The sequence below is a fragment of the Grammomys surdaster genome, unplaced genomic scaffold (genome assembly GCF_004785775.1).
Source record: "Grammomys surdaster isolate TR1022 unplaced genomic scaffold, NIH_TR_1.0 100, whole genome shotgun sequence".
NCBI classification, from domain to species: domain Eukaryota; kingdom Metazoa; phylum Chordata; class Mammalia; order Rodentia; family Muridae; genus Grammomys; species Grammomys surdaster.
This window is the reverse complement of record NW_021604579.1, coordinates 3,818,339-3,834,292: the sequence shown is the minus strand read 5'-3', so window position 1 is coordinate 3,834,292 and position 15,954 is coordinate 3,818,339. Positions and strand designations below refer to the sequence as shown.

General features: G+C 52.4%; 1 protein-coding gene across 1 annotated transcript in view; it reads left to right on the top strand.

The window, feature by feature from the left end:
• Slc6a9 (solute carrier family 6 member 9) overlaps window positions 1-15,954 on the top strand; it is a 34,354-nt gene that overhangs the window by 15,181 nt on the left and 3,219 nt on the right. The window contains exons 3-12 of the mRNA XM_028785145.1: window positions 5,741-5,897; window positions 6,551-6,682; window positions 7,071-7,341; window positions 13,260-13,392; window positions 13,520-13,654; window positions 13,744-13,847; window positions 14,191-14,428; window positions 14,539-14,673; window positions 14,790-14,889; window positions 14,985-15,085. Coding sequence (XP_028640978.1) covers window positions 5,741-5,897; window positions 6,551-6,682; window positions 7,071-7,341; window positions 13,260-13,392; window positions 13,520-13,654; window positions 13,744-13,847; window positions 14,191-14,428; window positions 14,539-14,673; window positions 14,790-14,889; window positions 14,985-15,085 — 1,506 coding nt within the window. The remainder of the gene's footprint in view (window positions 1-5,740; window positions 5,898-6,550; window positions 6,683-7,070; window positions 7,342-13,259; window positions 13,393-13,519; window positions 13,655-13,743; window positions 13,848-14,190; window positions 14,429-14,538; window positions 14,674-14,789; window positions 14,890-14,984; window positions 15,086-15,954) is intronic.

Sequence of the window (15,954 nt, the reverse complement as noted above, 5' to 3'; positions counted from 1 at the left end):
TGAGAGAGACGGTACAGCTAACGGTGGTGAGGGTGAGGGGGCTGGGAAGGCTGCCCTTCTCCCCTGGAGGACATCCTGACTTGACCTTCTAAAGGCAAGAGAAGGGATGTCCTCTGAGGCTGTGTGGGCTGGTTTTGGAGAAGCATTATGTAGGCTGTTCTCAAACTTCAGGACTTCCTAGAGCCAAGGAACCAGGGCCACTTCCCAGAGTACCATCCTGCTGCCAACTGATGAGGCAGAGGCTGCCCACAGCTGCCTCTGCGCAGTCTTCCAGGCTGCCGGGCTTCTCCAGGAAGGAAGGTGAGGGCATAGCAGGGCCTACCCAGCATCCTCCACCACTCTCCCCAGGACCTGGAACAGAGCCTGGCATGCTTAGGGTGCTGCTGGTCTTCTGTCTGCTGCCTGCAAAGTTGGCAGGTCACTCTCTGTTAATCAGGGCTCTGTAATGAGCCAGTACCAGGTATAACTCTGCCACTTAGGTGCCATATGCGGGCCTGGAGTCTGCAGGTGCCTAGAAGGGGTCCCGGAAGGGTCCTAGCATTGCTCTGAGCATTCCTTGAAGTAGACTACACTCAGAACCCTGGGGAATCCTGCAGGATGGGCCAGATTTTATCACTTCTGTCCCCCCCCACCCCCACCCCGGTCGCTCGAGCCTCTGGCTGTCTCACAGCTAGGTTTCCAAGGTCAGAGATGAGGTCTGTGGACATCATACCTGATGTCCGGCAGGGCAAGGATGGAAGCCTACTATTGCACATGTGCTGCCTGAGAGCCACTGTGTGCACTGATGCCAGGAGGAGAGCATTTGGCAGAAGAGGAGCAGGGGATGCCTTGGGGTGCTTTGGGGTCTTCTGAGGCACCACTGACTGTAATAGCTGTTCTGCCTCCTTTCTCCACTGGGGCTCCGAGCAAGTTGCCTGTTGTGATTTGATTTGGTTCCAAGTCAGTCTGGGATGTGAGGTCTTGCCTGCTCTCCTCCATTGAGTTTGTCTTGGACAGACTTCATCCCATGAGCAAACCCTGGGGCCAGAGAGTCCCGAACAAGAAGCCTGCTGGGTCCCAGAGGAGCCTGCCTGCCAGGGCAGCTCCAGAGTTCTTCCATATCCACGGAGGGCAGGCAGAGGGAGTTCACAATTCACAAAAATATCCACTGAATGCTGACCTAGGAGGGTGGGAGTCCCCAGCCAAAGCAGAGGCGTAGTTTGGGTTCCGGGGCTGGGCTTCTGCGTCCATATGAGGAAGAAATGAGGGGCTCCTGCCTCATATTGGCAGGAGTCATATCAGAGCTGGGCCTGCTTGCTATCCCTTGATGGCTTTTCTAGGTTTTCACATAACACTTTGTTTTGTTGTTTTAAAGCCAAATATGGTGGTTCACACCTGTAATCGTAACATTCAGAAGGCCAAGGCAGGTTCACTGTGAGATTGAGGCTAACCTGGGCTACAGAGTGAAAGCTTTGGTGGGGGAGAAAGCAGCCTATAAAGCTAGTGGGCACTAATGGGTGGTGGAGGTGCGGAGACATTCAGAAACAGTTGAGTCGAGGCTGTGAGATAGCATAAAAACACTACACAAGTCTCACGGCTTGAGTTTGAGCCCAGGATCCCAAAATGGAAGAAGAGAACCCATCCCTGAATAGTTCTCCTCTGACCTCTACACACACACACACACACACACACACACACACCTATACACACACACACACACCCCTATACACACACACACGCACACACACACACACCTATACACACACACACACACACACTCTACTAGTATTAATTAAACATTTAAAAGGTTTTGTTGTTGTTTCCTTTGTTTTAAAGAAATAGCTGATTGCAGGTGAGGTAGTGCCACGAAACATTGGTAGACCTGAGGATGCTGCCTGGACTAAGAACCTACCAGGCTTACAGCAGTCTGTCGTCTGGTTCTCAAGATAGGGACACTGAGGTACCTATGGTAGAAGGGACTTGCCCCAGGCTGCTAGGGAGCAGGTTCTAGACTACCTAGGTCCTAACCTCACACTTCCTGTCTTGGCCACGCCTGGAGCAAAGTGGAAGATCCTGATTCCAACAACTCCTGCAGCCAATAAGCTGGGCAGAGAGGTCTGTCTGTGTAAAGGACTCGCATGAGCGACTGGACTCAGCTCAACTGCCAGGTGCAGACAGTGGGGTTGTTAACCTAACAAAGGTCACAGGCCTGATGTGAGGATGAATATTTTGGCCTTCATGGCTGGCTCTGAGAGTGTATACACAGAGGAGTGTGTGTACGTGTGTCCGTGCATATTTGTATGTATGTGGTAGTCAGGTTTCCCCACTCAGTTGTGGGACGGAAGCTCTCGGTGCATTGTGCCCAGCCTGAGGGAGCTTAGGTACCTGGTAAGGTACCCTTTCCTGAAGAACCATCTACTCAGGCCATGGTCTTTCAGGCAGTGGTCTTTCAGAGAGCTGCCAGGAGGGGCGGCAAGGCACAGTCAGACAGAGGAACTCGTGTGTCAGATCACAAGGGGAATCCGCCTCAGCCATCTCATTCCTCACTAAAGAATGAGCAGGTGGGAGAGAGGAAGGGCATCGAGGGGCAGCCAGGGTGACATGTGGTAGGCAGGGCAAGACTGGAACTCAGCCCATCCAAGTTCTTAGGCAGCAGCCAGGCAGACAGTCTGGGTCAAACCGTGAGCACAAAGGGCTTCGTTCTTCTGTAGGCATTTCAGAGCCAAAGGAATGGTTAATATTAGTGACGAAAGAAGCAGGTCAAGAAAAAGGGGGGGTCTTAAAATAGGAAAGATGATTCGAGGGGGGCAAGAACTTATACAGCATTGAAAGCATGGGGCTAGGCAAACCCTGTGGTGAAGTGTTTGCTGAGCAGTCATGAGGACACACAGAGAGTGAGTGAGCCCTTTCCTGGATTGATTCATTGGGACACTGAGGGCTCTCCAGAGGAGAGTTAGACAAAGAACAGATTTGGAGCACTCAAGAAGCCCCATAGAAAGGTGGGCTTCCTCTGTCTACAGAACTTAGACAGTCTAGCTACTTAAGATATACTCAGAATGGATGCCAGGGGCCAGTGATGTGAGGGTCCTCACATCAGTACCACTATGCCGTTGGGATGAACAAGAGAAGGGGACCCTGTCTTTGGACAGCCCTAATTTCATCAATAACTTCTTGTCAGTGCCTAGTGACAGGCCCCGATCTAGCTCCTGTCCTGGGGCGTCAGCTTCCCTCATTGCATGCTCGGTTTAGCACACGGCTCACTGGTGTACAGGCTCAGTGGTATTTGTCTTGCCAGCTAAACCCTAGCTTTTGAGGACTGGAGGAGCCTATGGCATGTGGCTGGGGACTTTACACGGCCCCCCATCTGTCCTCTGTCCCCCTCTGACAGGGAAAGAGTAGAATTTAGGGATTCACATATGGTCCTGCTGTACTTGGAGAGGTCAGGAGTCTTCTCCTCGTGGTTCTGGGTCAGAAGAGAGGCTTTGAATTTAGTTTGGGAGAGATGGGTGTCTTTTGGGGGCCTAGCCCTTTCCTTGTCCTGGACCCTCAGTTGTCCCTTTACAATAGGAACTGCTGTCCTGTGACCCGACCCTTGGACTCCAGAGCTGCTACAGTCCTGTATTGTGCTCCTAAGTAAACAAGCCCGGGACAGAATAAAAGTGTCATTGTAGAGCCAACAGATAGGCGCCCTGTGTGGCTGATACTTGTTTGGGTGCAGATAAATCACCCCAAGCAGGCCCCGTACCCTTCAAAACATGGTCCCCTGGCCCTGTGGTATAGATACACCTGTCCCAGGATCCCTAGAGATGGTGATGTAAAATTCTTTGGAGATGTGTTGCAGAAGGCAAACCAAAGTTGGTGCCACCATCCCCCAGCACACAGTGTGCCTCCATGTCCCCTCCCCAGCGAGCCTGGACCTCACTCTCCGTTCCCTTTTTGGTCTCATGCACTTTGGGGGCTTCGAGAAACTCCATTTGGTGATCATGCCAAAGTTGTGTACAGGATGGTGTGTGCTTTTTGTTTGTTTGTTGTTTGGGTTTTTCGTGACAGGGTTTCTGGGTGTGTAATAGCATTGGCTGTCCTGGAACTTGCTTTGTAGACCAGGCGGGCCTCAGACTCCAGAGTGCTGGGATTATTGTTGATACATGCTCTTAGTTCACTAATATCTTCTAACACCATATTGTTTCCAGCTGAGTTGCCATTGCCTAGCACATAGTAGGGGATTTGTAAGTCTTGGTATTTGGTGAATGAATGAGTGAATGAATGAGCAAGTGAGTGAATGAATGCAGATGCCTTTAGCCTGCCAATTTGCTCTGGGAATGAGTCCCCCTCCCTAATTCCTGGTGCTGTGCCCTACAGCCTCCTTTGAGGAACTGAAGGGCAACATTTTCTGAGCTGAACTGGGTACCCGGGTCAGTCCTCCCCAACGGTGCTCATCTACCAGGCATGGGTGCTACCGAGATCTACATTCCTTACAGGCCTTTTCTAAAAGCACAGGGGCCCCAGTGAAGCCATTCAGCTTTGTCTGCCAATATTAGGGTCTGAGAGTATGTCAGAGCGACAGGCCACCTTTCTAATCATTGGCGAGTGGCCGCTGAACTCGAAGATGCCACTTTCACATGACAGTGTTGTGCCAGTCTCTTGCCACACTGCTCCAACCTTGACCCAGATGTCTTTTAGAGGAACTCCTGTCCTTTGCTCTCAGGGTCGTGGCTCATCTCTGGGAAGCTGTTGGCGTACGAGGACTCTGTGTATTTCTATACTGGTGACTCCCAGGGTCCTTATGCTTCCTAATGACACTCTCAGGCCCCCTCAAGTCTGGCTTCTACTGGTTGATTCCCACTCATAACGGAAGAGGGCTAGGAGAGGAGTGGCTTGGGGAAGAGGGGACATACTAGGGGACTTTCAGAGGTGGTTCTACATCTGAAGAAGGGACTCCTCATGGAGTCCTCAGTGGGTCCTGGACAGCTTAACCCAGTACTTCCCACAGGCAGGCAGAGTACCCATCAGTGATTCATCTGCTGGCCACTCTCTCATTCAGTGACACCCTTTCCTGGAACTACCTCTGTTTCCTGTAGCAGAGCCTGTCCTCAAAGTCTGGCATGGTGCCTACAATGCTGGTCTCCTATGGTAACTCATGGCCCAGCACCTCCTGCTGTGGCTCAAGTCAGATCCGTCTTATCTCCAGTGTCCTGCTCAGGTCTGGCCTAGCCTAGGTGCATAACCCCCTCTTCCACTCAGGCCTGCTCACCATGTGCCCCCAGGAAGAAGCCTTCACTAGAGATCAGTCTAGCCACTGACTGCCCATGGGCAGCGTGCTTAGCCTGGCGATGTGGTAGGCAGCGGGTGGGGGGTAGCTATCCAGACACAGGCCCCTTTGTGCCCAGCTTGACTTGGCTGCTTGGTATGAGGCTCAGCTGCTCAGAGGTCCTTAGCCTGAGAGGAATGGCAAGGGTTTAGAGGGGCTAGGGGGCCCTTGGCTCAGGCTCCCTCCTCAGTGTCCCCTTTCCTGCTGTTTCCAGTTCCTCAGGTGGGCTGGTATACCTGGCATAGACTGCTGAGAGCTGGGCACCATCTGGCAGCTGTACCTTTCCTCTCTTCTGCCAGGCCAACCTTCAACTCCTGCCAGCAGAGAGGAAGCCCCAGGATGTGTGGCAGGGTGACATGGAGGTCCAGAGAAAAACCACTGGGGGAGACTCAGAGGGTCAGACACGGGGCACACATGCCTTTACTGATGGTAGCTTCTTTCCTGTCCCCACAGAATGGTGCTGTGCCCAGCGAGGCCACCAAGAAGGACCAGAACCTCACACGGGGCAACTGGGGCAACCAGATCGAGTTTGTACTGACGAGCGTGGGCTATGCCGTGGGCCTGGGCAATGTCTGGCGTTTCCCATACCTCTGCTATCGCAACGGGGGAGGTACCCAGTGGGCACAGGGCAGGGACCACCCACCAGGGCTTGGGCCACCATCTCCCCAGAACAGACACCACTCCAGAAAGAAGCTGGCCTCTGGCCCTGGTGTTCACCCCCTCCGTTAGGCATATTTTGCCTAAGGTGCAGACCACCTTCAGACCCTGGCAGCCTGTTCTCTGGGCCTGATCTGCTAGCCTGTTCCTTGAAAGCTAGAAGTAGAGAAAGCCACTTGAATTTCCTGGGTTCTCTGTCTTAGCACCCCATATTTCAACAGCCCCCCAGATAGTACAGAGATATTTGAGGATCCCAGTGATATGCGTGTGTGTGTGTGTGTGTGTGTGTGTCTGAAAGAGAGAGCAAGAGAGAAAGAGAGAGAGAGAAAGAAGAGAGGGAGAGAAATCAATTGGTTAAAGCATCGAATCCGACCCCACCATGGCAGTTCCAGAGCAGGGTTTTTCTGCAGAGCAGACTTCCTGGGAGCGTCTGTTCAGTTCAAAGACAGGGCAGGGAATGTGTGTCAGCCCCTGACTGCTGCTCAGTGCTGGCACACTCCTGTCCCAGTACTAGTGAAGCACAAAGGTTTTCCTGTGGGTTTGGAGAAGGGGATCCAGGGAGGGATTCCTCAAGCCCACCCTGACCTGAGTTCTCCTCCACGCCAGGCGCCTTCATGTTCCCCTACTTCATCATGCTGATCTTCTGCGGAATCCCTCTCTTCTTCATGGAGCTCTCCTTCGGCCAGTTTGCAAGCCAGGGCTGCCTGGGGGTCTGGAGGATCAGCCCCATGTTCAAAGGTGAGGTTGTGGTGGGGCGTGCACGCGTCTATGCACACATGCTCTCATAGATGCGCATGTGCAGGCGCAGGGAGGCCCGGCTTGTCCATCTGTACAAACATGAGCAGCTCCTGTGGAGACCCAGTGCTGACCCCAAGTTCAACATCAATGGCCAAGGCCACGGACACATGCTGGCTGGAGCACATTCTTATTTACGTGGCCCCCACCTTTGCCTCCTGCCACGCGTATACACAAAACTCTTTTCCTCCTTAACTTATCAAGGCCTGAACCTTCCCATCTGTAGCTCTCCATCCAGGACTGCCCCTTGGGCTTTAGAACCTGTTAACCTCTAGCCAGGTAAGAGAGGCTGGCTCCTCTCTCCGTGGTGCTTACTGTGCTTTTCCCGCAGGTGTGGGCTATGGTATGATGGTGGTGTCTACATACATCGGTATCTACTACAACGTGGTCATCTGCATTGCCTTCTACTACTTCTTCTCATCCATGACGCATGTGCTGCCCTGGGCTTACTGCAATAACCCCTGGAACACACCCGACTGTGCCGGTGTGCTGGACGCTTCCAACCTCACCAATGGCTCGCGGCCCACTGCTCTGTCTAGCAACCTATCTCACCTGTTCAACTACACCTTGCAAAGGACAAGCCCCAGCGAGGAGTACTGGAGGTGAGGGGACCGGGGGCAGATATACAGAGGGCCATGGAAGACCTGAAAGTGAACAGGGAATCCTTACAAAGGAGCAGTAGAGGACGGCTCTGGAAGTCTTAAGTCTCCAGAGGCCAGTCAGGGCAAGGGAGGATAGCATGTTATGGAGAGCATCATGAGGGAGGGTCCCAGGGGAGACCAGAGGTCATTCTCAAAGCTGTGGGGATCCTACTCCATTGAGACTCACATGGATGGACAGGTCCTGTGGGCTTTGAGGTGGCCTTGAAGGGGCAATGTGCACACAGAGAACTAACAAGAGTTAAGTTTCCTCTGCAAACTGTAGAACAAAAGGAGCCATGGACATTCACTAGGCCAGGGATACCAGGACAGCCAGACCCATTCTGTTCAGAGGTGACCAAGAGACTAATGTCTCTGGGCCCTCTGAAGGGAGGCAGCTACTGGAGGTGTCTGTCTGGATCACCTTATCCCAACTGGAAGATGGAAGGCAGAGTGGGGTATTCTTCCTACATCTTACTGGAGAGTCCTGGGGCAAAGGACCTTTGTTTGTGGGAGGTAGGCCTCATCTATTTATTCTGCAGGCGTCTGTGGCATCTTCTCTAAAGGCCCTGTGTACCGATGGCGGTTGTAAAATAGTCCTGAGCCTCTGCCCCTAGAAATCATAGGCTGTGAGAAAACAGATAGTTCAGTATGTTAGGAGCCGGTGCCCTGGCACAGAAGTGTGGAAGTGGCACTCAGAAGGTGGTGGTGACTTCTGAGAGATGGGGACAAGGGGAGCTGATCATAGCTGCCCAGAAACTAGAGAGAGAGCAGTTAGGAAGCATTCACGAGTAGCGGGGGCAGAGGCCACGAGGAGGCAAACTGAGGCCGAGATTGGGAACAAATGAGACACTGAGAAAAGAGACAAGGATGGCGTCCATCACATGGTGCCAGCTTCTACAACAGCCTAAAGGCTTGAAGCCTTCCCTGCTGTGTGATGGAGACCGAAGGTGAGGTGCACATGGCCCTGGGCACACGGAAGTTGTAGCAAGTCCAGTCCTGAAAGTGCAAATCCCACACAGCTGTGGGAAGGGACACTCCCAGAGAGGAGATGGGGAAGAGAGCGAGACAGAACCCACACCCAATCAGATGATGACTCTGGGTAACTATCCACGGTGGGAGCAGGGGGGAGTGATGCCCACTGGGCAGTTTGACCTGGACAGAAAGGCAGAAGATGAACTTCCCTGGATCCTGGAGCTCCCAAAAGCACAAACCCTGCATACCAATCTTAGCTCAGGCAGATGCTACAGTGTTGTCTGCCTCGGGGACAAAGCTCCTGAGACTTTAGTCAGTGAAATCAGTGGGGAATAGCTCTCGGAGAGTCTGCCTAGGGAGGCACATTGAGGGGACAGCTGGGCCCTGCTCCACACCTGGGGTTGTGCCAGGCCTACCTAAGTAGCTCAGTTCCTACCCCCAGTGGCTCCCTGCTGCCACCTCCTGGAGAGCCGAAAAGATACTCTTCCCCATGTTCTACTGGTGATTGAACACCGCCCCCAGGCCCACATCTATGCACTCCTTACCCCTGAGCTCTATCCCTAGCTGCCTTTTTACATTGTCATTTTGAGATTGGTCTTGAACTTGTGATCCTCCTGCCCAAGCTCTAGAGTGGCTGGGATTGCAGGTCTGCATCAACAGATCTGGCTGAGAAATGGTCCTTAAGAGAACAGTGTGGTTGGAAGGAGCCAGTGGACAGAAGACTTGGCTAGCATGTCTAGGGCCCTGTGTTGGAATCCCTAGCACCAGAGGAGAAGAATAGCACTGCCCAGGCCTCACTGATGAGGGGAGGGAGAGGGAACTAGTACTCCTACTTACTAGGTGACAATGCATTATCTTAGTAAGCCTTGTTAGTTCTGATTTCAGATTTATAGACTGACATCTGAAGTTAAGAAACCAAACAGTTCTGGAGATGGCTGGGCTGTGTACACCAGGCTCGCCCTGCCTCTGCCTGGCTGGCCGGTCCTAGGCCAGTGGTGCTCTGCCAGTGTTTCTAGTCCAAGGTGTTCCTTTGAAAAGTGGCATGATGTAGTTACCAGTTTATGAATGAAGACAGCAGGCTACCAGAAAGATGAGGACGGCTGGGGTGTGACTCCATGGTAGAGCTTGCCTAGTGCTTGAGGTCCCAGGTTTGATCTCCAGCACCTTAAGAAAAATAGACAGACAGACAGACAGACAGACAGAGGTCTTTAAATCTAGAGAATCTGGAAAGTCAGGCTTCCAGCCACTCCTCCTGCTCATCTTTCTTGCCCCCTCCCCAGTCTTGTTTTACCCTCTTCTGTGCTGGTCTGAGTACTGCTTCTAAGCTCTAAGCTCATGACCAGCCTCTCAGCTCCACAGCCTCTGTGACAGCCAGCACCCAACACAGTGGACTCTGATCCCAGCCCCACCCACACCCACCCTGGTGTCTTGTGCCAACTTCATAGTCAGGCTGACATCTCAAGTCCTGAGTCTCCCACTGGTCCACTGTGTGTTCATGGGAGGCTACCAAATCTCCCTAAGTCTTGGATGTTTACCCCTCAAATCTGGATGGCTATAATTCTTCCCTCATTGCTGCAGAAGTGTAATGTGCTAACATGGCATAAAAACCAGAGATCAGCAGCAAGGGCTCAAGGGACCAGATCTGTGAAGAACCAAAAGGGGGGGGGGTCTCTCTCCTCAAGCCAGTTACTGTCCACTAAAGGAAACAAGATCTCTATATATCTAGCTAAAGTTGAGGGTTTTATTTGTTTGTTTGGTTTGGTTTGTATTTGACATAGGGTCTTGTATAGCCCTGGCTGGTCTGAACTCCTAATGTAGAACCAGGCTAGCTTTGAACTCACAGAGATCCTCTTGCCTCTCTACCTCCTAAATACTAAGATGAAAGGCCCATGTGTCACATCTGCCCACCTCTCCTTTTATTTTGAGATGGGATCTTACTTATATCTGGAGAAATGTCAAGCAGGAAAAGAGGTGGTGGCACACCTGTAATCTGAGCTACTAGGAGGCCGAGGCAGGAGGGTTATAAATTTAAAGCCAACCTGTGCTACCTAGTGGACCTAGGCTCAGTAGAGAAAAAAGGGGGGTGGGGGTGGGGAAAGGCAGGATAATTCCTGAGAGGACATGCATCAAGAGCCAGCTTAAACAAGTCACGTTCCAAGCGCTCTGAGGTTAATTGTTTGATCTCAAAAGCACATGGTCCAAAGAAAAACAAGAACTAAATGCGGTACAACCTAAAATAAAGTTAGAATTCATTCCTTGGTTCCCAGGCTAACTATCTAAGCGCTGCAGTCCCAGTACAGTAATGCTGTACTCGTGCAATAAAAATAACATCGAATACTGCCATTTTAGTGTGTGTTATTAGGCAAAGTTTGATTTTTAAATCCTTTAAGTGAAAAAGGTTTTCTTGACTTGAACGTTGGCACTCGGGGAAAGTGATTCAGTAGAACCAGAGGGAGCCTGTGGTTATTCTGAAGGTAACACCTCACCAGCACTGGTGTCTAACATAGGAACACCCAGGCAGGCCTGGCCTAGGTTGTCAGGAGCCCTAGTCCATTGCCTTCACCTTTAAACGGTCTTGTCCGACTATCTCAGTGGGCCAGTGGAACTGTTTTCTGTGTGTGCTTCGAAGGGGGAAAAGGCAGGAAAGCAAGGCCAAAGGGAACCAGGCGCCCCTATGGCTCCTGAACTTCACCCCTCTGTCTGCTGATTCCTGTGTGGCTGAGCAAGGAGAGGGTCATGTCAGCCCCTGATACTGACAGTTGGGAGAATTGGGTCGGGGGTGGGGTGGGGGGGTGGAGAGTCGGACAGCGCCCTCTACAGGCCATGCTGTTAAGGAGGAAGCAAAAAGAGGCAGTTTAAGTACACTTGGGTGGGCAGGCAGGTCAAGCAAACACCAAGTTCCAGTTCTGACATCGTCCCATGAAGATCCAGAGTCATACCCCATCCCAAGTCATTAAACATGCCTGCATGAGGTTTGAGAGCTGGTGTGGGCATAGCTAAGGATGCTGAGCAGTCGGGGAACAGCCTCCAAATGGGACCTAAACTGACAGGAAAGAAAGAGTTTTACCTAGTTATTCCCCCTGTCTTGGGCTGGTGTTGCAGTCCTGTTTGCAGATGAAGAATCTGAGGCCGGAGAGCATCTTCTTTCCCGCCTTCGCACCTCTAGCCTCGAGTGTTCATGGGGCTCCCTCCCTTTCTGCTTCCCAATCCGTTTGCCACAGTGTCTACTCACTCAAGATCAAATACTGTCCATGGCAGGCACAGAGATTGTACAGCCAGAAACACAGTGAGCAAAAAGCTCCCTCGATCGTAGAGGACGGTGGACAAAAGCCATAAAAAGGGCTGCGGTCGTAGCCCAGCTGGTAGAATGCCTTCCTTGCATGCATGTATGAAGCCCTTGGTTCGACCCCATAAAATCTGACAAGCCGGTACAGCATACCTGGAATCCCAGCATTCAAGCAGAGGAAGTGGTAGGATCCTAAGTTCAAAGTCATCCTCAACTACACAGTTCAAGACCAGCCTGGGTGACATGAGCCCTTGTCTCACATAAAGCAAACCAACCATCAGTAATAAAACATGAAATGAGAGAAGGAGGTGTCTGCTATGGAGGAACACAGAGAAGGAGGGGCATGTAGGCTGGGGTGAGAGTTGCCTTTTATGCTATAGTCAAAAAGTGGACGTCTGAGTAAAGACTGGAGGAAGTGGCGGGGGGGCACATCACACAGACAAGGCCAGCTATATCCTATACAGGGATATAGTATAAAACACGGCATATTGTTCACATGTGAAAAATATCTCAAGGCGGCTCAAGGCCTTATGTGCACATAGCTCTCTAGGGGGAAAAAAGAAGCTACTTCAGACAAAGGCCCTGGGGCATGCTAACATGTTTGAGAAAAAATATGTCCAATCAGTGCAGGTAAATCTGAGCAAAGGGGAGAGAGGATGAGAGATCGGAGATATAGCAGGTTGGGGGACACTGGATCCTGTAGGGCCTGTAGCCAGCGTAAGGGTTCTGAGAGCCATTGCAAGACTTGGAGTCATAGAGGGGCATGACTGTCCCAAAGCCAGCAAACAAAAGCCTCAAAGCTCTCCCATTGCCCTCAGGAGGAAACTGGAAAATCCTTTAGCCTCACTTTCACCACCTCTTACAAGGCCCCTTCCTGTCCACTGCTCTTCTATCTTGTCCATCTTCTCTTCCTGCTCAAGCTAACCAGCATGCCCAGGCTGGCCATGCTGGCTCCTGGCCCTCTGCCCACCACCCTTTCACCCACATCCTCACACCGTGTAATCCCAGCCTCATCCCTTCAGGAAAGTCTTTCATCCCTGGCTTGCCCTCCAGGTGAGGCACTGTGTCTCCTCCGCTCTGTGGTGTCCTTCCCGCCCACAGCAGTCCAACTTGCTCTCTTCCACAAGGGCAGGAGGAAGCTCTGACAGTGAGCTGAGTGGCCTGCAGAGTTGATGATATCATTCTAGCTCCTCCCCATGTGGGTGTGGCTCCACCTGGCGCCCTATTCCAGGCAGGCTGTGCTTTTTCAATCACATACTTAATGTGTCAGAGCTGGAGCAGATGGTTAGGGTATACCTCTAACAGCTTCCTGGAGGATGCGCTTTTGATAGGCTGAGTGGGCATTCCTACTGTGGAGTGCATGTGTAACGGCCTGGGCTGGGCCCAGGCAGAGACTGGGAGACATCCTGTCCCAGGAGAGAAGGCTAGCTCAAACTTGATCTCTCAGAGCCCTTGAGGGTCCCAGGATAGACCGCAGGGCACAAGGCTGGGATCCTCAAAGCAGCTTCTATTTTCCCACAAGCAGGCTTCTGGGATCTTGCAACATGGGGCATAGAACATGAGAATTAGTTGCTGGGCAGCAGAGGCTGGCCCTCGGTGACAGTCACCTCCCCATCCCCAGGCTGTATGTGCTGAAGCTGTCAGATGACATTGGAAACTTTGGGGAAGTGCGGCTTCCCCTCCTAGGCTGCCTTGGCGTCTCCTGGGTGGTTGTCTTCCTCTGCCTCATCCGAGGAGTCAAGTCTTCAGGGAAAGCAAGTACCCTCCCCAGGCAGGGTTTGTTCCCACCCTGCCTCTCCTATCTGGGTTGCTGGGGTTAGGGAGGTAGTACGGGGGTGGGAAAGGGCTCTAGGGGAATCCATGGAGCCTGTCTTGTCCCAGGTGGTGTACTTCACAGCCACATTCCCCTATGTGGTGCTGACCATTCTGTTTGTGCGTGGAGTGACCCTGGAAGGAGCCTTCACGGGTATCATGTACTACCTGACCCCACAGTGGGACAAGATCCTGGAGGCCAAGGTGGGATGTGGAGGGTTGACCCCCAAAGGGACTAGGGCGGGTGCATCCAGCATCTGCCTGCAGTGGCTCACTGACCATCCTCTCTACAGGTGTGGGGAGATGCAGCCTCTCAGATCTTCTATTCCCTGGGCTGTGCATGGGGTGGCCTCATCACCATGGCGTCCTACAACAAATTTCACAACAACTGCTACCGGTAAGCGAGCGCCCCCTGCTGGCCTGGAAGCTTCCCCTTTCCCCATCCTCTCGACAGCCTGTCCCCTGGATCCACAGGGCCATCGGACTCCAGGGACCTCCTGCACTCATGACCTTGAAGTCTTGAGGATCTTGTATCTCTAGTGTGAAAGGAGAGAGAAAAGCACTGGCCAAAGAGGGGGATGCAGTGGATGACGGGTCAGGGACCCTGGACTCACTTTAAAAGACCCAGGAGTTAGGGGCACCTTTCTTTCTAGAGTATCTGATCCCCATGTCTTCTCCTGGCCTAAATTGATGCAAAGGAAGCAAGCTGCATCTCCTAAACTGTCCTGTTTCCTCTTCAGGGACAGCGTCATCATCAGCATCACCAACTGTGCTACCAGCGTCTATGCTGGCTTCGTCATCTTCTCTATCCTAGGCTTCATGGCCAATCACCTGGGTGTGGATGTGTCACGAGTGGCAGACCATGGGCCTGGGCTAGCTTTCGTAGCTTACCCTGAGGCTCTCACACTGCTTCCCATCTCCCCACTCTGGTCCTTACTGTTTTTCTTCATGCTCATCTTGCTGGGGCTGGGTACTCAGGTATGACCTGTGTGTGTGTGTGTGTGTGTGTGTTGGGAGGGGTGCTGGCAGCTTGGGCAGGAGGAGCTGGGACAAAGTGCAGGCCCTTATTCTGATAGCTGTGGCTGTAGTTCTGCCTCCTAGAGACCCTAGTCACTGCCATTGTGGATGAGGTGGGGAACGAGTGGATTCTGCAGAAAAAGACTTACGTGACCTTGGGTGTAGCCGTGGCTGGTTTCTTGCTGGGCATCCCCCTTACCAGCCAGGTAAGAATGGAGATGTGGGGGTGAGGTGGGGCTGCACTTGCCAGGCACTTGGGAGTGGGTGAGTAGTGAGTACCCTGGTCAGTAGCACCCTGGCTCACCTGTCCACTGGCCCACAGGCAGGCATCTACTGGCTGCTGCTGATGGACAACTATGCAGCTAGCTTCTCCTTGGTTGTCATTTCCTGCATCATGTGTGTATCCATCATGTACATCTATGGTGAGTGTCCTTGTCTTGGACTGGCTCACTCTGTTCTCCTGAGCTGCTGCTGATATTCCCCCTCAACCCTCTCCACCCCTTCCTCATCTCTCCAGGACACCGAAACTACTTCCAGGACATCCAGATGATGCTGGGGTTTCCACCTCCTCTCTTCTTCCAGATCTGTTGGCGCTTTGTCTCTCCGGCTATCATCTTTGTAAGTTCCTTGGGGGCCCTCCCAGGTAGCTCTGACTTTGGGCATCTAGGAGGCTCGGCTAGTCAGATGTGTGCACACTTAGAGGTGCCAGGTCCTGGCTTTGGGATAGAAAGTGGATATTGAGCCCTTTGTTTGACTGCACATGCTCAGAGCTGCACCATCAGGGATGTCACTCCCTGGCATTACTGTCCAGCTGCCTCCAAGGGGCCTCTGGAGTCATTGATATCAGTGTGGCTTCTGTCTACCTGACTGTTCATACCTGCCCCCAAGCAGGGAGACACATGGGAATGTGGCAACATTCCTCGGCATCCCCAGGACCTGTGGGTGCAGGGCTAGGAGCCAGGTCGGCTCTATGATGGAGGCCACTTCCTAAGCCTCCAAAGGCTGGGAAGTTGGATGGATTTGAAGGGAGAACACCCATTTCTTTAAACGCCTAGAATCAGGGACACTGATGCTTTAAACCCATCAGAACACTGTACTGCTGGTCCTTCCTCCACCCTGGTCACATGTTAACTTAAGCAACACCTCTCTGGATTATCAGTTCTCCCCACTCCAAGGCACAGTGGTGTTAAGCCCACCACCACACACTTAATAAGGGGCAAGGACCCTGCTGCAGGTCTGTGTGCCATAGGCAACCATGCTCCAGCGGAACGGCCTGTGGGCTAAAACAGGCTCATTTTGCTGCTTCTGTGTGAAGTGGGGGTGGGGTTGAGGGTGATTAATGGCACAATAGTCATATATGAGCAGAGAGTCAGAGGACTCAGTGGCAAGGCAGTGTCCAGAGCTACCCGTGTCTTGCTCAGTTCCTCAGAATTATGGAGAACTCTATACCAGACTTCCACACTGGCTCATGTTTCTGAAAAAAAGGT